The sequence below is a fragment of the Ixodes scapularis genome, unplaced genomic scaffold (genome assembly GCF_016920785.2).
Source record: "Ixodes scapularis isolate PalLabHiFi unplaced genomic scaffold, ASM1692078v2 PGA_scaffold11__112_contigs__length_91849675, whole genome shotgun sequence".
Taxonomy (NCBI): Eukaryota; Metazoa; Arthropoda; class Arachnida; order Ixodida; family Ixodidae; genus Ixodes; species Ixodes scapularis.
In genome coordinates, this window is record NW_024609837.1 from 60319090 (window position 1) to 60344693 (window position 25604).

General features: G+C 47.1%; 1 protein-coding gene across 1 annotated transcript; it reads right to left on the reverse strand.

Moving 5' to 3' along the window:
• On the reverse strand, nucleotides 1-25425 carry LOC8036143 (dual oxidase maturation factor 1). Its single transcript, XM_029983149.4, has 11 exons — nucleotides 25348-25425; nucleotides 22223-22417; nucleotides 21421-21478; nucleotides 20740-20874; nucleotides 19280-19378; nucleotides 14192-14345; nucleotides 13776-13999; nucleotides 11491-11607; nucleotides 7439-7554; nucleotides 3832-3998; nucleotides 1-500 (listed from the first exon to the last, which is right to left on the reverse strand). Exons 2-11 carry the CDS (start codon nucleotides 22403-22405, stop codon nucleotides 428-430), a joined length of 1326 nt encoding a protein of 441 aa, XP_029839009.2. The 5' UTR covers nucleotides 22406-22417; nucleotides 25348-25425; the 3' UTR covers nucleotides 1-427.
• Between the last annotated feature and the right edge of the window lie 179 nt (nucleotides 25426-25604).

Genomic DNA, 25604 nt, shown 5'->3' on the forward strand with positions numbered 1-25604 from the left:
TCGCTACATTTAAGCTGCGACGTACGCTCGGACACGAAACAAAATTTGCTCAGCACCAGCGAGCTGCGTGCTTTGAGGCGACGTCAGAAGTGTTTCGACTGCATGCACCGAAATGAACGCATGAGAAAGACTTCAGATACCTGAACGCCACTTGGCGTACAAAGGCGACCATCATATGATACCCTCTGTGAGTGCTGACAACACCACCCAGAAGATAAGGCATGCGAATTACGTCATCATTGGTGAATCCCCGACCCACCCGAACGGCCAACACATACGCTGAAGCTCGACGACGGCGAAGCGGACGCGCGCTGGGCGGCGTGGATCCACGATCGACGACGTTGGGGAAAAAGGTGCGGGCCTTATCTCCTGGGTGGCATTAGCTGTGCCCGGTGGCCCGAGTGCCTCGCAGCTTCTTCACTCGCGTTCACCGCTTCAGCGTAGCCAGCAGGATGTTCTCCTTGGAATTGCCGACGCCGCCATCTTCGGCGCCATCGTGTCTGAAGAGAAAGGATCCCATGAAAACGATCGGTTATTAGAAATCCAAAACTCTCGTCTGTCCATCACTCTCTTTCGCAGCATAAACTGTGCCAAGCTTCGGTCACCCATCCCCCACTATAGGTGTTAATTCTTGAAGGCTCTTGCATATACACTCGTGTTTGAGTGTGAACAACTGTTACTATGTGGAGAACAAGTCGTCTGCTTCTTGCGCAGCCCGTGTGCAAGAAGCAGACAAACTTGCGCTCCGCATACTCCTTCGTTCCACTATGACGCGTTGCGTGGACCACGGTTTCCATGACAACCACCTCGTCGTAAGCGTAGTCATAAGCGGTCGTGACGCAGTGAATCACACACAAACGAACATGTCTGAACTAGAACGTAGTCGCACCGCTCAAGGAATCATACAAAAGACACGGTATCCACCGCAGACACGATGATAGAATTTTATGTGGGCACGCCTGAAAATATGTTCGAAGAAGTTTTGCTTCATACTTTTGCGAGGTGCAAGTTCGTCTGCTTCGTTCGCTGGGGGTTGTGGCAACGTCAGCACGCCGAGCTCTGATTGGCTCCGATTGAAGGATAGTGGGTAGACCTCAAGGCAGCTTGCTTTGAGCTCGACCAACTATCCTTCAATCGGAGCCAATCAGAGCTCGGCGTTTTGACGTCATTGCAACCCCCGGCAAAAGAAGCAGACGAAATAGCGCTCCGCATATGTATGCTTCGAACATGATTGCAGACAGTTTTCGTATGGCCAATCTGACAGGATGGTCATATAGGAAAAAAATCAAAACAGACACATTTCTTTTAAACCGGGACGACGGACGAAAAGGGGACACGTCGTGTCCGGCTTTCTCAAATATGTGTGACATCAACCAGCTCGCCTGTTTAGACTCGGACAGGGGGGGGGGGGGTAATGCAATGAACGCAAAGATGCAAACGGGGATGGACAAGAATAATTAAAATAATTCCCGGAGAAGGGGAACAAAGGACAAACACACATCTCTAAACACAAGTAAGTGACTGGAGCACGACTGGAAAAAAAAAAATTCGCCTGGCCCTGGTATTTAACCAGGGACCTTTCCATTTCCAGTGGAACGCTCTACCAACCGAGCTAAACCAGGAGTCAGACGTCACTAGAGCAACCGGGTTTTAACAGGTGCCACCAGCCTGACACCCACAAGGCCTGTATTGTAAGGTTATGATATTAAGACAAAGGATGTCCTTTGCACGCCTTGTTCCCCTTCTCCAATAATTATTTTCGTTATTCTTGTCCAGCTCGCTTGCACCTTTGTATTACTTACATCATCATATCATAACGTTAAAATGCAGGCCTTCACCCTTATTGGTGTTAGACTGGTGACAACTGTCAAAACTCGCTTGCTTCATTGGCGTCTAACTCCTGGTTAGCCCATTGGTAGGGCGCCCCACTGGAAATGGAGAGGTCCCTGGTTCGATACCAGGGCCAGGCGGTAGAAAGTGTCCTCCAAAAAAATTTTCAGGGTCGTTTTCACGGCAAAAAACAAACTACGCATCGCCGAGCGCCCATTCTCCACCCAAATGTAGTCCTAGCGGTCGGAACACCGTTATCTTAGAAAAAAAGTTTTAGGCGATTTTCTCACGTTTTTAATGAGACCGCGGCTTTACGGTGTCTCATTTTGTCAATAGGGAGTTTTCGTAGATCCTTTCCGCTCTCCCGCAACGCTCTCCACCAACCCGCAAAATACGCGGAACTCTCCAGTCAATAGGGAGTTTTCGTAGACCGCGCTGCCCCTTCCGCTAAGCGTTCCGCAACGAAGAAGTTGCTACTGCGCCTGCGCGCCGATAGCCTTGACTGTGGAGTTTCCGCTATCGTAGCGGGTTGCGGAGGGCCTTGCGGGACGGCGAAAACGATCTACGAAAACTCCCTAATGCCATCGGCGCGCTGGCGCAGTAGCAGCTTCGTTGCGGAGGGCTTAGCGGAGGGGGAAACGCGGTCTACGAAAACTCCCTATTGTGTGTTGCATCGAAGGCTGCGCTAATGCGTATGCGCAACGCTAGCGTTGTCTGCAGAGTTTTGGATCCCGCAGAAGTTTGAGAAGAACGTTGCGGGACAGCGGACACGAGCTACGAAAGGTGAAGCAGAGGCTCGAACAGTGACAAAGCATATTTTCCAGATGGCTACAAACAGCGCCATGCTTTTTTTTTTTTTTTCGGGGATTGACAAGGTTAAATATGAAACCATGTTTTTCGGCCTGCGTAAATAAACTATGCTGCGTAAATATCTTAAAATTTCGTGTGAACGTAAAATTAAGGGAGGTGATGAAATTCAAAAATGTAAAAAACAGAACAAATAAGTAAATATATATATATATATATATATATATATTAGTGAGCTAACATTTATTTATGCTTAATATTCGTAAATCCAAGAAATATTCTTTTGTGAACGATCGTGGAAAGTATTTCAATAAAACGAACATGTAAAATGTTTTTTTTTTTCTTGCTGACAAGTTGGATTTACTGAAATGAATGCCACAGGCGCCAACCATGCCCTTTCTAAGTTTGACGAATATTTGGCCTATGTGGACGTTCGCTGGCTCTTAAAAAGAAATTGTTTTTCTGTTAGACCTTTTCTTGATGCGGGCAACGTACTGTACTCAAGCATTCGCATTTTATCATCACCGCAAACGTCACAACCTCCACGGAGTTTCAGAATTCTGCGGTTTTTAGCTTATTTAATGGGATAGAATGTCAGAATTTGATTTTCTCCATCGGACCTTATACTTTAAGACCTTGTAGCGTAGCCGCGACCGCGTCTTACCACCGGTGTCAACATTTCTCTTTTGTTTTCAGATAATGAGGAAGAGACACGCACTCGAGATCTTACTAAACCAAGGATAATCGCCTCTTTACTCGTTATCACCAGCGGGGGTACCAACTTGTTTTTGAGGGGGGCAGCCCCCGGAGGGGGGGGCGCTGCGCTTGGTATTCTTTGGGCGCCGCCGACCAGCGTTTGCCCTGCCCAGTGGCGGCTGTTTCAAGGGGGGGGGGGGGGGGGGGGGGGGCAAAACACATGCTTGCCCCCCCGGGTTGGTACGCCCATGGTTGTCACCTCAAGAAAAAAAAGAAGAAAAAGAAGTTATCAAGTTTTGCGCGTTGTTTATACGCCGCCCGATGTAGTTTATAAAATATCTGGTGGTTGGAGAAAGAAGCGATGCTTTTGGCGTTTGAAACGCGTACATCCTGATAAAGCAGCACGCACATCGAATTTAAACGGCGCCTACATATATCTTAATCCATCACTTGAGGGAGGGGGGGGGGGGAGGAATTAGTGGTGCTCCGCGAGATCACCTGTCGGGTTGGAAGGTGTTCTCGTAGATGGGATTGTCGTCGTCCTCTTCGGTTGCGGTCGCCAGCGTCGGGGACATGTTGAGACGGCGCGGGGCAGGGGCAGGCTTGCGGATGGAACTGCGCTGGTACCGGCTAAGCACTGTCCGCTTGCGAAGCGCCGGTGCCTCCTGCAGCGAACCCAAGCGGGATTAAAGTTCCAGCTCGATGGTTCAGCGTGGTGGCGACTAAAGTTGGTGACAGGTTAGGGGCCGACGACCAGACTTGAGATTCTGCAGGGCAACGGTGGACTGGGTAGGAGGGGGGAGAGGAGGAAGCGAGGGAAAAGTGGAAAGCACGAACTGGTCGTCGGCCTTTAAGAGTGCAGGACAAGCTTCCTCCAGAAAGCCCGTCACTCTTTCCACTTTAGCTGAGGGAACGCTGGAAAGAAGGATAGTCTCCCCTATCCTCCTCTCCAGCTTTCGCTCAGCTAAAGTGAAAGAAGTGGAGGGCTTTCGCCAGACTCGAGATTCTGCAAGGCAGAAGATCCTCCTTACCATGGGGGAGGAGGAAACAGGCAACGGTGGAAAGGGTAGAAGAGGAAAAGGAGGAATAGAGGGAAAAGTGGAAAGCGCGGACTGGTCGTCGGTCTTCAAAGGGATACTACAACGAAATTTTGGCGCTTATCTTATGGTCTATATGTGTTCAAAGGAGCAGTATCACATCGGACACACCAATATCTGGTTAAAAAAGACCCGAAAAGGAATTTTAAAACGAATTAGACGATTAGCAAAGAGTGCCTGGTGGATGTCGCTATAACGCCTCGTTTTTAAACCTTGACAGGTAGTGACGGTAACTGTCTCGCCCTCAGCCATTACGAGAGAAGAGCTGAAGGAGGAACTCCCCTTTCCCGGAGAATCTCGTTTATGTGTCCCAGAAGTCGCTATTGTCCCTCTACAAGATTGTAGAAGATTAACCTGTCACTCAAAATTCGCACAAAAGCAGCCGCTTCGGTGGCTGGAACGACTAGGCCATTCTCTCGACGTCAGCCTCGCCGTAGCTTTGCTCGTTCCGATACGAACTATGTCACGATTTCGTTGGATGTCACGTTCTCTCCGCTGGGCCTTCTCCGAGCGCTTGCCAGAGTGGGCCGTTCATAACGAAAAATAGAGCCACCAGGCTTAAAATACAAACGTGCGATTGACATTTACGGATATTGTGGATCATGTTCAAACTATTTTTGAACACGACGGGTATATTTCAAATTTCGTTGAAGTATCCCTTTAAATCTGTCACCGACTATAAAATGTATGGAAACGAAAAGAGGGGCACAGAAGGGCTTGAAGTGTCATCTTATGTCCCTCTTTCGTTGTTGTCACATAAGAATGCTGTCGTTGTGGAAGCGCCGTGAAGCAATGGCGGAACCTAGTAAAGTGAACGCGAGGGTGCACGCGAGCTGGTTCAGAACTGATATTTATTACCCTGGAAGTGTGGGGGGGGGGGGGGGGGGGGGGGGGAACAGAGGAGCAGGAAAACACGAGTCTTGTAACACAGATGACGTTTATTTCACGAAGCGCACGCAACGTTAAATAGGCAAACTTAAACAGACAACTTCCGGTCTGCTCTTTTTTTTTATGTCTTGGTTGCCTATTTAAGGTTGTGTTTGGTGAAATAGACCGCAGCAGTGTTTGGAGATCTGTGTTCTCCTGTCCCTCTGTTTTCCCACTCTCCAGAGTTAAGAATGTCCGTTGGCGCAATCTGAGCTTTCCATCACTACACATGCTCATGCGGGATTTTTGTGCCAGGAACAAAAGGAAGAAGAAGAAACATAATTTGATTGATATGTAAGAGACGGGATCTCTGGATGGCTATACAGTAATGTGATCTTGGGGGAAAGAAAAAAAAACATTCTATAGCAACTTACGTTAACGATTTGTGAGGTATATTTGTAAGTGTTTGCTCATTTTCAACCGCATTTGCCAAGGTTTTTTTACATTTTATTTTATGGAAGAACTAAAATATCTTACCGGTATTAAAGGTGAAGTTGATTACATTCATGCCTTAATTTCATTGAAGCCATAGAGTTTTTGGAAAGGGCCAGTGGCCTTTCTCTGTCTGGATTGCAATGTAAGTGTAGAACCTTTCCTCTGTCTGGATTGCGATGTAAATATATACCCTCTGAGCTACAATAGACAGCAGTGTGTCGGCAATTAACTATTCATATAAAAACCACGTGACCCTCAGCACCCGAACATGAAACGCCAGACGGTGGCAGTTTGCCTCGCCGCTTTTTCGCAAGACACCGCTAGCGAGAGGCTATCACCACAGCAGTTTATGCAGAAAGTTTTATTATTAATTGGTAAGCATAGGGCGAAAAGAAGGGCACCTCATTGGCTGGAATTGTTTCAATGACCCTGGCGGCGATGATTGACAGCTCTTGTGACCAACCACGAGCCACAGATATTCCCCTAGCTGAGGCAATGAGCTTTTCTAGGTCTTTTTTTGCGTCGTTCCTAGCTTGTCTACGTCTTTCTTGCGTGAGGGGATCCCAAAAAGCGCTGGCATTGTAAAGAATTTTGTCGGATTATTATTTCATAGACGAGCAATTTCGTGGAAGGTTCGTTTCAAAAACCATAACTTAACGTTGGCTCTTTCCATAAAGTGATCGATGTGAAGGTCTCATTTAAGTTCAGGAGAAAACATAACGCCTAGATATTTGAAGGTTGTTACTTTGTTAAATTTGTGACCAGATAATTCATAATTAATGTCTATGGGAAGTTTCTTACGTGAGATAGTAGGGGCTCTAGAATAACGTGCGCAAGTTTAGCGCACGCTAGCGATAAATTTAGCGCTTGCTTCAGCGCACGCAACGCGAAAGAGTTTTAGAATAGCGTTTCTCCGCCGCGACGCAAAAGCCCGAACATCTCGCGCTTGCAACGCCGTCAAGATATACAGTCCCAATTTTTATTTCACACACGAAATGCCGTGTACGCAAAGAGTCTTTGCGCTGCTCCAATGAGCGCAAAGTCCAGAAGTACGATATGAACTTGAGAAAGTTTATTTCTACACCCACTAATATCCTGCGCTGCTTTCAATAGTTGCCTTACGGTTGAAATTCCCTCTTCTGAAACCATGTTGTCCTTTCGTTAATAACGAGTGGTTTTCAAGATGATTAGTAATGTCTGAGGATATGATATATGTTCTAGAATTTTGCAACAATGAAATTCGATCTATTGTTAGCAACGTCTGTTTCATTTACGGACTCGTGAATAGGGACAATTCTAGAGACTTTCCATGTCATCGGGCAGGGACCCGATGACTGGAAGATAATGTATTTAGAGATTTACTCCGCGTAGCGCTTTAGGAATGTTGTGGAAATCAAATCGGGACTTTACAAGTAAGATCGGAACACTTAAACAAATGCTTCTCCGAAGTCGTATGTGTGTTAGTTTGATGATTCCGATTTAGAAGCAGAAAATTCGGAAACGGAAAGAAGCGTACGAAATACACGTATAGCGAAAATACGTGGTCAGCGTTCACAGTCACGAGAGCTCTGGCCGAGAATAGGCAAATCAACCAATCGGTTTGATCACAGAAAAGTATGCAAAGGAATCGGCGAGTTTTCGCCTACGTATTCTGGGCCCTCGTTGCTGTAGTCAGGAGGGGGGCTGCTTGGCGCCAGTAGAGCCGTCTCCGTCAGGGGAACCGACACGGCATCTTTCTTCTTCTTAGTCAGCTCGGCGGGGTCTGGGGAAAAAACAAAAGTACGTAAAGCTTCTTGTAGGAGGCGACGTCAGACACCAAGCTGCGCGCAGTGGAGTCACGGAAATGATGTGTCACCTATAGTTGGTGACAGGTCAAGAACGAAGTGGAAGGTCCTCCCACCTCTTTCCACTTTAGTAAAGCAACTCCTGGAGAGGAGGCGAGCTCCTCTCCACCGTTCGCTCCGCTGAAGTGGAAAGGGGTGGGAGGAACTTCCACTTCGTTCTTGACCTGTCACCGACCATATGTGTGGGCACAAGTTCACGTCACAACGTTGGGGATTCTCACAAGTCGAATGATGCTCGCGTACGCCACTTCCACGTATCGTGGTCTAAACAAGTTACTCCCATTTTTGTGCGTCATAATGTTGTTATCATACTGGCCGGTGCACTCGCGGATAGAGCTCCGAAATGAGCGGTACATTGTCACTTTTCCCACTTGAGTCGATCGGTCTGATCTACGGAAAGAACTTAAGCAATTTTAAAGCCGGAAAAAAAAAATCGACCTGTTTTTTTTTTTATTTTTTTTATTATAAAAATGAGGCATCAGAGTACGGCGGGATAGATGAAGGATATTTGGTGTGCGGGTGGCGCAATTTATTTACACTACCATAGTCGCGTATAGGCGTGACCTACGTGTGCCAGCGCGAAATGACGCCACGGAGCCAGAGAGCGAACCATCTCGTTCAGTACTATTAAAAACAGCGCAAAAGGACGGGACAAAAGTAGAAGGAGGACACAACACAGACGGCGATAGCGTCTGTTTTGTGTGCTGCTTCAACTTTTGTCCCAAAACTTTTGTGCTGTTTTTTTTTTTTTTAATTTTTTTATTGATGTCGTTTGACAACCAATTTACCCAGCAATCAACCCTTTTACAGTACATCTCTTTTACTTTCTTTTCCGAAAAAAATCATGACGTAGCGCGAGGATCACCAAAGAGGAAAGGCAGAGAGTTCTTATTCTTGAAATCTGTTCTAAAAATTAAGCAATTTTTACTACAAAACCTTATATGAACAAAAAAAAAATTCATTTTAAAACGAATACTTTGAAATAAAAAGCTCTTGCCCACTCCTTCATTATAATAGAGGAAGAATTATAACCATGTGGTAGCATATCTACTCGTTATTTATCTAATTCCCTAATTTACCCATGAATTTAATAGCTTGCCCTAGAATTCCCAAGAACACAGGGAATATGTTAGCAAAGCTACTTTTGAGTATCTATATTTCTTTGAATAAACTAAAGCCGGTTTGTAGCCATTTAAGATTACTGCCGTGGGACTTGAGCCGTGAAGGTGTACACTGCGAATTTTTTAGCTACCCCAACTAACTATATTTTATAGTTAGTTGCCTTTATTACCGGCCTTTATTCTTTCGGGTATGGTAGTTAGTATTGCGAAATTCGGAGTAGTTACTGTGAAATCGGCAAGTGAAAATGATACTCAAACCAATATTCAAAGATATCCGCGCTTTTAAGTGCCGTGACGTCAGGGGAAGGCAGGCCTCCAAGGTCGATTTGGCAGTCTAAAAACTGGTCACGCCGAGCATTTGTTTCGTGCTGCTGCGCGGGTGCTGGAACGAGCTTCCAAAGCATTCGTTTCACACCAGGAAACTGCTTGTAATCAGTCGGGAACAAAGTGTACAATCCAAATTAGTAAACCCTTGCTTTCCGCTGTTGTCACTTTATCACTGTTGCCAATATGCCTCGCAAGTGGGCTCTTTTCGTCTTCCGCGCATGAGAAAGGAAGTAGCGGTGACGTCAGAACGCCGAGCCCTGATTGGCTGATCGCGACCCCCTACCTCAGCGTCGCCTGCTCCTTTGCAACGTCGTCTGCTCGCAACGTCGTCTGCGTCTGTCTTACCTTTCCTGCGAATTTCGGAAATGCAGGTCTTTACGAGCGAGCTCGACTTCGCCTTTCAGAGAGGGCACACGAAATAACTCGAGCGGTACATTGTTTTTGTCTAACAACTAGCAGATGCGCATCAAGGAGGGAAGGACTCACTGGCGAGGTGTTCCGAGGCGCCGAGGTTTGTTTGCTAAGAACCGAGAGGTGAGCGTGTTAGTGTTCCACAAGTTCTCTCCCAAATACTTTTTCCCTCCTTTCGTGTGCGGCGAGACCCCTCATTATTTAACGGCGTCGGCGGGTTGGAGCAGTGAACGTCGTCTGCTTTACGTCTGCTAGTCAAAGCGATGGCTGCTTTACCTTTCCTGCGTCTGTCAGAGATTCACCGCTTTTTCTCCGGCGAGAGTCACCGTCGCCTCGGGAAACAAGGAGATAACAAGAGGAAGAAATTGACCACTTAATCTAAAATTGAGGTCAGCGATCAAAGTATAATACGGGAAGGGTTCACAAGGGTCGCGCGGGCATATTCCATTCAGCACGCCAGCCGGTCGTGGGCAGACGGTCGCCGAGTCGCGGAGTGCCTGCTAGGCCTAACTGCCGAACTCGCTTGGTCGCGTTCGGTGGAATCGTGGCCGTTGGAGCTTTTCCCGGGTATTTGTGGATCCAGCGTTCTTGTTCGTCGTCATGGGCGTACCAACCGGGGGGGGGGGGGGGGGGGGGGCAAGTCTCAGAGTGGGGGCGCAAGGCATGTGTCTGCCCCCCCCCCCCAGAAAAAGCCGCCACCGGGCACGGCAAACACTACCCGTCGGCGCCACAGGGATACAAAGAGCACCGCCACAGCCCTGGGGGGGGGGGTTCCGGTTTGCCACCCCACTCAAAAACAAGTGGTTACGCTATTGTTCGTCGTGGTCTGTTTCAAGTACTTTTTACTTTTTTCTTGCTGCTTGAAGTCGGGACGCGTGAAAATCGCAAGTAGAAAAATAAACGTCCGTGGGTCGTCGCGACCGCGACGCTGTCGGCCATGCTGATTTGATCGTAAGAAGTGCGTAAGACAGCTTCGGAGCTGTCGTAGGATTTCGTCGTAATCTGCGCAAAACTTGCGAAAATTTCGTTTCGTGAATACGAATTTGTTCTTAAGTTTTGTCTTACGCACATTTTTGGCGTAAGATCGTTTCGTGAATTTGGCCTCTGCACTTCCGAAAGTCGCAGGAAAGGTAAGACAGACGCGGACGACGTTGCGAGCAGACGACGTTACAAAGGAGCAGGCGACGCTCAGATAGGCGGTCGCGATCAGCCAATCAGGACTCGGCGTTCTGACGTCACCGCTATCCCCTGCGCAAGAAGCAGACGAACCTGCCCTCCGCATAGAAAACTTTCACTTTGAAAAACGCGGTGAGGAATAAAATTGTAAATTCAATAACTCTGAGAAAAAATATTATTTTGGGCCATTATTGGCGTTTTCTATTTCACCGATGTTTGTCGGTGAGTTTAGCAAATTTTCAAACAAACCAGGGACTGAAAAAAAAAAAAAAAAAATTGCCGGAGTATTATTTTATCAAAGGCACGCGTATCGTCTCAATTTCCTTCCCCGGCATTCCCAAATAAAAAAAAAAAAATAAAACTCACTGTAGTTCTGTCAGGTACAGTATACCTGACCCCTCTCAAGAACTCCCGCCATCTAGTAGCGGCAGTGACAGTTATCAGAATCCGCCAATGTTTGGGCAGACACTCTGAACCCAGCAATCGTATCGATAACGAGTGCTTCGTCTGCGTTCGGCAACGACGATTTATTAAAAAAAAAAAAAATAGAAGGTAGTGCACACCATTGACGAGGTTCATCCAACCACGCGCTTTGTTGCCAAGATAGACGGATGTATGGATGTTAAGGGCTATATCTTTTGTAACGGGCGGTAGCATGCGCCACCTAGTGTGTCTAAAAAGACACATATGATTCCTGCCGCCCTTGTATTGCAATTTTCTCCCCCTAGCTATCACCAGGCAGTGTGGGATATCACCAGGTTGACCAAACAATGGCGACCACCAATTTTGCCTGATGGAGTTTTGAAAAAGTCTTCTTACCTTCGTATATTTCCTCGTAGTCCTGCAGGATGTCGATGCCGAAGAAGGTGCTGATGATGTCAGGGTAGCGAAGGTCCATGAAGAGCACGACGATGCCTACCAGCAGGCACACCAGTCCTGCACATAGTTAAATGCCTCTTTCTACGATTCCAAGCAATGAATGAGTGAATTAACGCATGCATCTTCTCTAAACAAATCACGTGAAATACAGAATCTGCGTCTATTATTCTCTTTTTCTTTCCCTTCGGTGTGTGATGCTACAGCTGATTTTACCCAGCGTTTACAGAAAAAAAGGGAATATTCTTACACCCCTTTTTCCATATACGACGCCCTGAAAATTCAGCTCGACGTACAACGCGCTGACGTCGAATCGACGTTACCAACTTTCACAAGCGGCTTGATAGCCGAGTGGTACAACTTATTATAATAGCTAATATACAGTACGTGTCACTGACTAAAAAAAAAAAAGAATAAAGTAATCGTGGTTTTCTTGGCCCTACTGCAAAACATCAGTTTTTTTTTTTTTTTTTTTTTTTTTTTTGTAGTCTTTCATACGCACTTTAGCTGTTTAATGAAGTATATTTCACCGTTCTGAAGCACCTCGTAAAAGTTGGGGTCGTCTGTACGACGCCAGTGCGCTTGCTGTACGTCGAACCAAAACTTTGGGGTGCGTTATATGGGACAAAAGGGTGTAAGACGACACCCTTTTTTTTGTCAGACACGTATGTAACGCGTTTGAGTCCATAGTTTCTTCTACCTATACTCCGCCTCAGTAAAACCGTGCAGTAGAGCTAAAGCTACAGGGGAGAGAGTGTATCCCGACCTGTTCAAGAGTAGGGAAAGGAGGAAAAGAAGGAATCCCAGCCCTTCTCTCCCGTTCCTCCTTTTGAACAGGTTGGCATACGCAGTCTCTCCTGTAGCTTTGGCTGTGCTGCACGGTTTTAGTGAGACGAAGTGTAGTTAATTTTTTTTTTTGTTTTTTTAGAAAAGGAGCGAGTAACATACTTATTTACTCGTAAGGCCAAATAACGAGTAACAGTATTTCGTTACTTTTGAGGGGTAACATGTATAATAGCGTTTATACAATTTCGTTTTATTTCTAACATGAGTATGCGTTTATTGCGACGAAGGCAGACGGGCCACCCGAAAAAGGACTAAACAGTATTACAGTAAAGCACGTTTATCGCTGAACTTTGCTAGTCGAACTCTACAGCTGGCAGTGCCCTTCATCCAGCGAACACGATAATGTTTGTTGGTCGAACTTTCTGGAATCGTGTACAGACCGAATGTAAACCCGGAGGTTGTCGCCAGCGCAGGAAGACACAGAGCCCATTGTCAACTTGGAACTTTAGAAGCAGAGAGAACAAAGAGAAACGAGGATCCCAGATTCACCAGCCCTTCCCGAAGCACAACACTGGATACCGTTCTTTCGAGCGCGTCAGTAGAACGGCTGGTCAGCAATGCCGGAGTTGTATTCTCAAGCAAGCGGGGAAGCATGACTCATGAAAACTTAAAAAAAAGACAATAAACCATGAAACAAAGGCAGCTGTGTATTCGGCCTTCAAAAGTAACGAGAAAAATAACTCGTTACTTTGAAGGTAACGTAACGGGTTCCTTTCGAGAATCGGTAACGAGTAACGTATTTCGTTACTTTTTGAGCTAGTAACGAGTAGAGATATTCAGTTACTTGTTTGGATAACGTGTACTTGTCTGATTTTACCCCAAGCCGCTTACCCTATCCTGTAAACATGACATGCTAACTTCTTGTTGACTGTTATGACCTCCTTCTGACTTCATCGTTCTGTTCTTTTCTGGTTGAAAACTTTTTGTTGGCATTCCTGTAGATAGTATTAACAGAAAGTCTACAAGGTTTCTGAATTCCTTTCAGATTGAATTATGTCACTTGTATCTTCTAGCCAGCCGATAACTTTTTTTTTTTTTTCATTTTTCATTCAATTTTTTTCGCAATCTTGAAGAACATGAACATCTACTGTGTTAAAAATTACGAAAACTACGTAAGTTTGCAGACAGAGCTACGCGTGCTTTGTGCTATAAAAATGAGGTCAAAACAAAGTTCACCATTTGGAATCCTCTGAACGACCGTCAAACTCAATTTTAAAACAACTCATGCAACTCGCCATTGATCTAACCATCAAGAGGGTTGCTGCACCCGCGGGTCACATAACATCAACAAGTCGCACCAAGACGCTTGTCTAATAATACCATCCATCGTTTGAACGTACCTGGGTGCCAGACTATTTATAAAAATATAAGAAAGTGCACACCGTTGACGAGGTTCATCCAGAAGCACCATCCGTAGGTCATCCGGACGTGGACCAGTTGGTCACCGTCGTAAAATGGGACCTCCAGAGGGATGAAGTTGCGCACGCTTGCGTAGACTATCGTGCCCGCAATCAGACACGATCCCGTCAAAATGAGCACGCATGCCCCGTACCAGAGAACAGTGAAGAACACCAAGTTGCTCACGACCCACAAAGGAAAGGCAGTCCTGGAAGAACACACGAATCCAAAGGTCATCAAAGCATTCATCTAAGCTCATGGCAAGTCCACGTCCAGCTCTGGGACTACAAGGCGGTCCCTCTCCTGTGCTATAGACAGGTTTAATGGTTTCTATGTAGGAGTACATTTACGAGTTGACGCACACCATGACAACATGGCTGGGCAGTTGAGAGGGGCTTACCACAGTAGAATGTGCGTGTACCACCCTGCTGTCCGGTAGTGTCTGCCGAAACGGATGCCTTCGCCGTCGAAAGTGAAGTACTCGGCAATCCAGAGGATCGGAAAGGGAGTTCCCTTCACTTGCGCCGTCCGGAAGTCCCGGTTGAAATGACCCGCTGGAGGCGGCAAAACCAATAAAATTGAACATAACTCTAACTCCAAACTGGCTTAGGTTTCCCATCTCCCTTCAGTCTCAATTGTTCGCTTGTTATAAAGGGCGCTGCCATGCAGCGCAAAGGGAACTATTAGTTCTAATCTGTCTTTCCAAAAACAATTACAAAAAATGCGAGTCGCAGCTTCTTGCACATACGTTTGGAGAGAACTGTTACAAGCGGGGATAGACCGCACGGCCGGCAGGACGTGGCCGGCTAAGCAGAAGCACGACGCCGTCGTTCCTTTCGCGTCAGGAACTGAAGAAAAAGTGTTTTAATGTTTCGTGATGGCAATCGAGGTAACCGACAACTACCGCTATGAAATCTGGTAGCGCTAGCAGCCAGATAGAGATTGTAACAACTCTCCCCCCTTAGAACATTGCAAGCGTAAAAAGAACTAAGGAGAGTAGCGCTGCACGGGTCTTTTAGCCCTTGCGCTACGTCGCAGATGCGGTGCGCTGCTGGTTGCGGCGAGGACAGTGCTACTGTTGTCCATGGGTTTGTCAACATCGGCAGCTGTGCCAACTGGTACCATAGCAACAGAATCATGTGGAACCGTAACTGGATCAGCAGTTTGGATGGTGTCTTCTGTTTGTAGTTCTTGCTGATCTGCGGCAGTCTCGGGCTGAAGTGGCTCGGTGACTGCTGCAGTTGTCTCCGTCTGTTTGGGCCGCAGGTGGTCACCATGACGATGCCACACTGTACCGTCGTTGAGGCGGACTTGTGCTGATGAGTTACTGGTGGCGCCTATCACACGAGCAGGCAGCCATGTCGCACCTTGACGGAAATTCCTTGCGAAGACTTCCTCTTCAGTGCCACATGACGGACCTTGCCGGCACCCTTTATCCGTGTACAGCTTCTGCTTTAGCTGTTTGAGTAGTACTGATGACTGGAGGCTTGGCCGGAGGACATCTAACGGTGTTTTAAAACGTCTCCCGGTCAGTAGCTCGCACGGCGCTCTGCCGGTGACCTCATGCGGAGTGGTCCTGTAGTGGAAAGGGCCGCCCACACTAGCGAGAAAACGCGCCCGGCGCGCCGATAAATCGGTTAAGCGGGAAGATAAAGGGCGTGTCTCTGCACGCGCTCGTGGCGCTGACTGTGCTTCGGCGACATTTTGTTACTTGCCGCGATCGGCGTGCCACGCGCGTTTTCTCGCTAGTGTGGGCGGCCCTGAACAGAAGTCTAGATATCTGAGTCTGGAAACACCCAGATGCACTCTTCTTAAGTTTGTTCTTGACAGTTTGTACAACACGCTCCGCTGCACCATTTGAAGCTGGATGATAGGTTGGTACAAGCATGCGGCGTATACCGTTGCGTGTCAAGAATTCCAAGTATTGTTCATTTGCGGAGGCAGGACCATTATCTGATACTATCAGATCTGGCAGTCCATGGTGGGCAAATGCTACTCCCAAAGCTGTGATAGTAGCTTCTGCCGAGGTGGATGGTACGGGGAAAACTTCTACCCACTTTGAGAATGCATCCACAATGACTACGAAGGTTCGCCCCATGAATGGGCCTCCAAAGTCAATGTGAAGCCTTGACCAGGGCTTTTGTGGAAAAGGCCAGGGTGTCTGTTGAACCGGCTGTGGAGCCCGTTGATGAGCTTGGCAAACTGTGCAGCTCTTCACGTTTTTGGCAATATCATTGTCAATACCCGGCCACCAGACGTGGCTTCTGGCGACCATTTTGCTTTTCTCAATGCCGGGATGACTTTGCATGAAGAAGCTTCAGGACTCGATCTTGCAACACTTGTGGGACTACCACTCGTGCTCCCCAGAGCAAACATCCGTCATGAAGGCTTAGCTCAGTACTCCTTGCGCTGAATGGGTTCCCTTCTGGCCCCAATGTAATGCCCTCTCCTCTCAGGACAGCAAGCATTACGTTACCCAGAAACGGGTCATTCTTCGTTGCTTGAGCCACTACAGCAGGTGACAGAAGACTGGGGTAAGCCTCTTCGAGCATAAAGAGTTCAGCCGGCACAGGTTCTGAAACACTGTCTGTCGGCACTGGCAGTCTACTGAGTGCGTCCGCGTGTCCCAAGTCTTTCCCCGGTTTGTAGAGAAGCTGGTACTTGTAAGCAGAAAGCTTGAGAGCCCACCTAATGAGTCGAGGCGAAGCGTGGACTGGAATCGGCTTGTCAGGACTCAGCAATCCAAGTAGAGGCTTGTGGTCTGTGAAGGCTTGGAACGGGTTTCCCCACAGGTACTGGTGGAACTGCTCAACACCGTACACCAAAGCTAATGCCTCTTTGTCGAGCTGGCTGTAGTTTTGTTCGGCTCGGGACAAGCTTCTGGATGCGAAGGCGATGGGTCGTTCTTGACCATCGGCTTCCCGGTGTGCCAAGACGGCGCCAATCCCGTACGGTGAGGCATCGGAACTGAGACACACAGGCTTCTCTGGGTTGAAATGAGCGAGAACCGGAGCTGAGGTCAAGAGGTGCTTGCTTGACGTGAAAGCTTCCTCTTGGTCTTTTCCCCACTCCCACTTCTTCCCGTCAGTGAGAAGCAAGTGCAGTGGACGAAGACGTCCAGACAGGTTAGGAAGGAATCGTCGGAAAAAGTTGATTAAACCTAAAAAACTTTGAAGTTCCTTGACATTTCGTGGTGCCGGGGCATGTAGTACAGCTGCCACCTTGCCGAGACCTGGTGACAGTCCTTCCTTGCTGATGATATGCCCAAGGTATTCTACCTGAGGCAAGAAGAAAAGGCACTTGTCGGATCTCAGCCTGAGTCCAACGTCCCGAAGGCGAACGAGAACAGAACGAAGATTGTGAAGGTGATCTGAGTCGGACGTGCCAGTGACGAGAATGTCATCAAAGTACACAGCAACGTGTGGCAGTCCTCGGAACAAGTACTCCATCTCCCGCTGGAAGATAGCTGGAGCCGACGAAACCCCGAAAGGAAGACGGGTGTACTGAAACAAACCCATGTGTGTCGAAATGGTCACATACTTCCTGGAGTCTTGCTCGAGAACTACTTGCTGGTAGGCATCTCTCAAATCTAACTTTGTGAACTTCTCGCCCCCGGAAAGCGTGGCCCACAGGTCTTCGATCCTTGGAATGGGGTACTTCTCCAATGTTGCCACTGGATTTACGGTAACTTTGAAGTCACCGCAAATCCTCACACGGCCATCCTTTTTGGCCACAGGAACAATGGGCGCAGCCCAGGTTGAAGTCTTTACTGGTACAATGACACCCTCTCTTTGTAGGCGCTGGAGCTCTTGTGTAACCCCATCCTTCAAGGCAAAAGGTAGCGGACGTGGCTTGAAGAACTTCGTAGGAGCATCTTGTGGAACATGAATAGTGGCTTCCCTGCCCTTGAAGGTACCAAGGCTTTCCTCGAAGACTTCCGAAAACTCGTGAACCAGAGTTTTCACATCAGAGAGAGAATGAACGGTTGCCTCCACCTCCGAGAAATTGATTCCCAGTTCTCGAATCCAATTGCGTCCAAGCAGTGTAGGGGAACCATCTCCAGCAAGGAAGAGAGGTAAAACCGCCTCCTTGTCTTGGAACTGTGCTCTTGCATCAATTTTTCCTTGGACCGGAGTCAGTTCCCCGGAATAACTTCGCAACAGCACCATAGATGGCTTGACAGGTACGGCTGGAAGTAACTCCTGAAACCGTTTTTTTGACATGACGGAGACAGTCACTCCCGTATCCATCTCCATGCACAGTGGCTTGCCGCAGACGTTGACAGTGACGGTGAAAGGCGGTGACGGCACAGAGCTGTCAACCTGCCACATGTCAAAAACTTCGGACGATGTCACTCCGCTATCTTCAGTGTTGTCATCCAGGACATTCATTGGAAGTGTATGAGGAAGACGGGACTTGCGTCCTGGCCCTGAAGAACGATGCTTCGCAGGTTTGTTCTTGGACGACGGAGCGTCCTTCTGTTTTGAATTACACACCTTCGACAGGTGTCCCCGCTTCCGGCAGTAGTTGCACGTAGTATTCACATGCTTGCAGCTGGACGCAAGGTGTCCATCTCCGCAGCGGTAGCAGGTGACGTCTCCCGCCGGTGTCGTGACGCGGTGAGTCGTGAACGCATTGGTGCTCGAGCTTGCCTGGCAAATCTCTCCGGCGTCCTTCTTCGCTGCTTCCATGGCCAAGGCGGTCTGCGTGGCATCCTCGAACGTGAGGTCCGGCTGCACCAGGAATCTGGTCTGGATTGTAACGCTGTTTATTCCGCAGACTATGCGGTCTCTCAGCATGTTCCCTAGTTCTGTTCCAAAATTGCAGTGCTCCGACAGGCTCTTCAATGCTGCAGCAAACTTGCTTACGTTTCTGCTTAGCCGGCCACGTCCTGCCGGCCGTGCGGTCTATCCCATCCTCGTCGCCAATTGTTACAAGCGGGGATAGACCGCACGGCCGGCCGGACGTGGCCGGCTAAGCAGAAACATGACGCCGTCGTTCCTTTCGCTTCAGGAACTGAAGAAGAAGTGTTTTAATGTCTCTTGATGGCAATCGAGGTAACCGACAGCTACCGCTATGAAATCTGGTAGCGCTAGCAGCCAGATAGAGATTGTAACAAGAACTTCACGAAGCGCCACACTGTAGAATTTTGACAAGCAGGGAGCATCATTGTTGAAAGTTGAAACTGACTTGCGGAATAAACGTTTCTTGTTATGTCCGTAAGCTTTTCCTTCTTCTTTTTTCACGTAGTGAAGCTCGTTTATTTTGTCAAATACATGAGTACCGCATTTTTCTTATGCAGAGGCATCTGGCAATTAAAACCTTTTATAAAATCTGTCCGAATTCTCCGCATTGCTGGACGCTATGAAAGAGCATCGGTGAATGAGGGCATCGTCCACTCGCCGTCAAAACCTACCACGACACATCAAGACTTCCACGAGAATCACGGCATGCGAAAGCACGTCCAGGAACGAGCAGATAAAATTACCTTGAGGTCCGAATCCCGCCCTGCCCTGCTCCCATGCCCATGTAAACCTTTCGTTGTAGTCCACCTTGTCGCCTGCCGTTCCCTCGTACACCGTCTCGTCTGAAAAGAAGACGTTATGATTGCAATGTTCACTGCGAGGGGAACAAAGTCAAAACTTAAACCCCGTCAAGCGAAAAGTAAAATAGCTGCGGAAACTGAAAGGGTAGAATCCAAAACGAAACCATCTATAGAAATCCTAAAATATCAGACTTACTCTTCTATTGTCCTTCCCCAAACTCTATCTTCCTTCCTTTATCGTGTTTCATCCTTATCTGAACATCTGCATATCTGCATGTGCACCTGAAGCGCCATTGTAGGTATAATGAACAAAGAAGCTCGCTTGCCCCTTTGCACTTAATTGTATTATAAAGAAAAAACTTATCGTACCTAGCCTCAGAGCGACAATATTTGCGTTTTCAGCCAGGAAACCACCGTCAAGCAGGCTGGCACTATATGAAGCTACCCAACGAAGACAATACACGAATCCGGTGCGTTAGCTGAATCTAAATGCTTTGTGTCATTGATGCAGAAGGTTCCGGGCTACAAACGAGAAAACGTGTATAGCAGGCAGCTCGGCGCACTGTTTACAGGTTGCACCTCTTTTCACGTAGGTCTTGGTACGATACAGAACACAGTGATATGAAATACGGAAAACACATCTGAAACCAACAGCAAATTTGCCAACAGTCTACTGAGAAGGCGGTGAGTGAGGGTACCTGATTGCATGTAGTTTTATTAAATCTCACATTTCTTATTAGGGAGTTTTCGTAGATCGTTTTCGCCGTACCGCAGCAACGCTGTCCGGAGCCAGCTACGGGGTCTGAACCTCTGCAGGCAAGGCTAGATGATACATGAGCAATAGTGCAATCCACTTATAACGTAGTGGCGCCTTCGTAGCGGAGAAAGAAGCGGAGGGGTATTGACGCTCGAAAAATTTCTATCGGCGACGAGATGTTTTGGTGGCTCCCTCTTACGGTTCCCACTTGTGACGTCACGAGTTGGATTATTGATTGTCAGCAACAGTTTCGATGACGTGTGGAAAAAAAGATACGGTGGAAACTTGTAGTAACCGCGTCCTTAAGCCAACACCGTCAATGTTGGCACCTCACATCCTTCTTATTCTCCTTAATGAAAGTAAATTGTATCACATACAAGACGTCATAGCGAGCGTTTGGCCAACCCTGGAAGATTAGATTAGATTATATTGGATTAGATAGATAGACCGACAGACAGACGGACGGACGGACGGACGGACGGACGGACGGACGGACAGACAGGCGGGCGGGCGGACGGACAGACGGACGGATAGATAGATAGATTTGTTTTTTGTGTGTGTGCGTGGGGGGGGGGGGGCGGTTTGGGTAAGTCAGCTGTGAGGTTCAAGGGTTAAATGGCCAAGTGGCAACGAAATAGGGACTTACTTCGGAGGGTGATGTTGACGCTTCGTAGGCCGATCTTCACCTCAATCTCAGCATGAAGCTCCTGGTGACTAAAAGCTCGGTAAGGGGTGACGGCTCTGATCTTGGAAACCTCCCACTCCTGGCCGAAATTGCAAACTGCACAAGAGAGGAGGTGTTCTTGGGGCGTCACGTTAATGTTCCTCGCATCATTGTGTACAGCCGCAGTCGCGTCGCTCGAACATCATTACATACACTCTAAAAAAAGCCCGGTCGTCTACTTTCCCGCACAACACTCGGAAGCCAATCATCGCAACTTACGGAGGCAGCTCAGCGAATGACGATGCCGAAACATATGTTTAGACCAAAAAACGTTGCCTGAGTTGTGACATCCAGCAATGCAAGCGTGACGTTTTGCATTTCTTAATGTCAAAGAGGGGACAAACAAGACCTCTTGTGTCTGTCCCCTCCTTGTAGCCTCCGTCTTGGGTTTTAGAGATGTTTGACCAGCTGGCCTGCCTTAGTACGTTATCGTCTAAGTATCTTATCTTTTCTTTTCAATTTTAATGGGTGCCTATATTGGTCTACCCATAATGCGCTAATAAAAACACACACACACACACACACAGAGAGAAAGGAGAGTATTGCGGAAGATTTTGGTCGCTACAGACGCGAAAAGTTTATGGTGCGAAGGTCCCAACTCACGCAGTATGAAGGCGCCGATGAAGAGGCTCACGCCGACTCTCACCAGCACGTTTATTTTCTGCGAAGAAACGAGCGATTTTAGTGGCTCCGAAAGATAGCTACGAGGCTTAATTTGTCCGCATACATTGCAATTTTTTTTACGATATAAACATTAGTAGTTGCGTCTGAAAATAAAAATTTAAGAGTACATAAAATTGTAAGGAGAAAAAATGCTATAGTAGTTATGCGTTTAATAATTTTGTGCTAGTTTTGACAAACGCAAAAGAGCAAGAGCCACACATTTTAGACCTTCGTCGGAACACGAATATCTAGTCAGCTTCAATATATCGATATCCTCTAACAACAATTACTGCGTACGTACAATACAGGAACGCAATACGACTTAGGTATTTTCCAACCTTTAGCTGGTGCTAAAGGTTGGAACCTTGCTGGTTCTGGGGAGTTCCGCGACATCATAAGGTATGCTATAAAAGCCTCATATAATTCCGCCGTCGTAAATGTCACAATAATTGAGTTATTCTACATCTGCCGCAAGTTTCACTTCAGTAATAAATTTTCGTTTAAACAAACCTTACATGATTCGAGAAGGAGATAGAAAGGAAACGTTTTTAAGGACGTGCTTCAGAAATATTTCAAGTGCAGGATTCGGCCGACACTGAGCAAGGTCTCCAGAACCCGAGATCTGCCAATTCTCTGCTGTCTTGTCAACACTCCTCGGGCCTGGGATTCTTATTTCTAGTACAAGATCGTCGATGCAACGTTTTCGACATTTCTAATCAATTCCGATATAACAATCTCTCACCTGTCCTCCTCGCACGCCTGGAAGCAGCAGCAGGAAAGCGAAGGTGAGAATGCAGAAGGCTAGGATGAGTCCCGCTTCGAGGACATCGGCCGTCACGGCAGTCTTGTTCTCGCCGTACATGGTCGGGAACGGCTTGTCCCGCAGCGCCGAAAACCAGGCGCTGGCCCGGTACATGACGTCCATCTTGGCGGCAAACTGCATATGCCAAAAGTTCACGGTTTAATCGTTTACACTAATTCCTTGTTTATACAGGTTTGTAAGCAGCTGCGCTTTAAAAGCTCGTCTGGCAACCATGAGTCTGCCTATGCAATGCTCAATGCTTGACTATCAGACGACCCACATCTACGCGATCTACATCTACGCAAGATGGCGGCACCCAGGGGCCGCACTCGCAAACGGGTATAAACAATAAAGTTCATCTAAATGAGCTGAAGGTATGCTGAGCATTCGCTGGAGCCGGTTTTATTAAGAACAAAGCATCTGCGCATGCTTCCTGTTGCGTATAACTAAGGGAACTAGGAAGACAAGGACAAGAGAGGACATCACTATGGTCTACAATACGGAAACATGGGCTAGTTGGTTCAAATTCATAGAATTGTGCGATGGAAACTAGGACAAGGGAAGACACCACAAGGCTCTAATATAGTCTATTCCTTGCGTTATGGTGCTTTTGCTATGATGTCAAGACATTGTGGTGTCCTAGGTGGCACAGATGTCCTATAGACATTTTCAGGAAATCCAAGACAGTTAGGACGTCATAAGAACGTCCGTACAGTCACGTGAGCTACCAGGTGTGGACTGCCTGACTTTTTCTGGCGTTCTTAGTTCTACAGATATGTACTTCCAAACTGGCCTGTGGCATTAAAGAAATGGGTTGATGGAAGCATGATCTACTTACCGAATGGGCTTGATACTTGTAGCACTGACGAAGCGAATGTAAGATGGCACATGCCTTTGTTAATGAAAAAGATCGTTGGTCTCATGAAAACATGCAATCTCTGCCGGTCTTCTTACCACAATGTTTAGCTGCGCACGGATTACAGGAATGGTCTGAAATTTCTTATATTAATTAAGGTGTATATATACCCTTCGTTGTGCTTCTGCTAGCGTACTGAAATTTTTCCACTGCAATCTACTTTTTGATCGGACAGGTTAGGTTACCGCAATCCATCATATGTAGTTAAACTTTCAAAATATTCTTAAATGGTCGTGATGAAAGTATAAACTTTGCTTAATCAAGCAGAGGATTTGAAGCTCGCGGAAGCCTGGAATATTGTTGGACTTAGGGTGCCTCAATGTCCTTCTGTTTAGGGTGATGCCACCCTTTGTAGTACCAGATGCCGACAGCACGCGCTCACGGGGAAAATACAAAGAAATCGACGAAAACAAAATGTCGCCATAGCACAGTCAGCGCCACAGACGCGTGCAGGGACACGCTCTTTCACGCGGTTCTGAACAAAAAATCAAAACAAACGTGTGTGTGTGACAAAATGGCGAGATGCCACCACCCTAAGCAAAGCGCACATGAAGGCACCCTAGTTGGACTTAAATCACAAAAGTGTGCCACCTAAATATAAACCAAACTGAGAAAGGGGTAATTACCCCTCTCTCAGCTCTCCTAAAATCACAATACAAAGACATGCTAATGGTAATGCCGTACTTGTTGGGGCTTCTTGGAACCGGGCTCACTGAAAGGGCTAAGCCTAAAATGTCCATTGCGGTTTTTGTTTTCAGGCCAGAAGGTTAGTGCTCAAACTGATATACTTTCTCGAAGACGTACCTTTCACTTAGTGCGCTGGCAGACGTATACTTCACTCGCACAACGGCAGGTTTCAACCGAACTCACTCTGGAACTCAAAGTTGTCTCAACTATGACGATAGCAGCAGTTGGGAGTTGCCTCGAGGGAACGACATTCATGTGTTAATGACCCACTATCTCTACATTGGTCCTTGAGCACGAGCTGATAGACAACTAAACACGTTTTCCTTTTGAAACCGCAATAAGCTAAAGCACAAAGACGCTTTACAGTGAAGGGAACGAATGATCACAACGTTACAAAACTAAATAAAGTGATTTTTATATCATCTTGTATTTGTTACGACATTTTGTTTTTTTATAAAACAATATTACGCCACAAAACGCCGGATAGCAAACCACACGGTCCACTGTAGGCAATTCGACACCACAGAAATAGCTTACTGCTGCTCGACGGTGTGTGGTTAACTGACGTCAAAGTAGCGCGGTACCGTGCAAACATGTGATGCTTTGTACTGAGCCGCAGACATAAACGAGTCTCCATCTACAGACACAACACTGCATTGCAACAATTATATATCTATATTTTTTTTTTGAGAATAACCCTTGAGATACACAAATCAGGTTGAAGAGCAGCATCACACAGAGCACTTACCGAAATATAATTTCCCTTTCGATGCTGATCTCTGAGAAATGTATGTAGCATTCAAGGCTCAAATAGTTGCTGAAAAGGTGAGTACTGTTTTGTACTGATATTTTTCTGTACTTTCTTTGCCTTGTGTTATTCCCTTACCTGTTATTGACTGTGGACTAAGTATCCGAGTTTTATTTCTCCCCCGAACAGCTGAGAGCTATGGATTAGTGCGGCTCTCCTTTTAAAACCACCCCCAAAAAAAGGGTGTATTCTTACAACCTTTGTTGCATATAAAACACCCCAAAATTTCAGTTCGACGTCCAGCGCACAGACGTCGATCTGACCGTACTAACTTTTACGAGAGGCTTGATAGCCGTGTGGTACAACTTATTAAAATAGTTACTGTACGTGTTACAGACTAAAAAAAAAAATAATAATAATCGGGGTTTTCTTGTCCTTACTGCAAAAACCTCAGTGTTTTCTTTATGTGGTCTTTGATACGTACTTTAAGCTCTTTCATAAGCTATATCGCACTGTTATCAAGCCCCTCGTGAAATTTGGGGCCGTCTGTTCCACTATAGTGTGCTGTACGTCGAAATTAAGGTTTGGGGTGCATTATATGGGACAAAAGGGTGTAAGATGACACCCCCTTTTTAAAAGCGCACATACTTTTGCCAAACACAAAACATTCTAAATTCTCTCTCAAACAACTGGTTAACGGAAATAACTACTTACCCTACCGAGCCAATGAAAGCCCGAGGTCACTTGCAGAGGAACTCCTCGACTCTTCGACGCGGTTCGAAGACCAAAAGCGACAAAACGGCGGTATCTACTTAGGGCGAGTACTCCGTCGTGCCACACGCTTCCACATGCGCTGGTTGGAGAATTGCAGCTTCATCAGTAGTTCCTTCAGTCTAGTCGACAGAGGAAGTATCTCTTTCCTGCGAGCAACATCCGCGAAGTGTGTACTGGAAGCGCCTCGGTTTATCGCT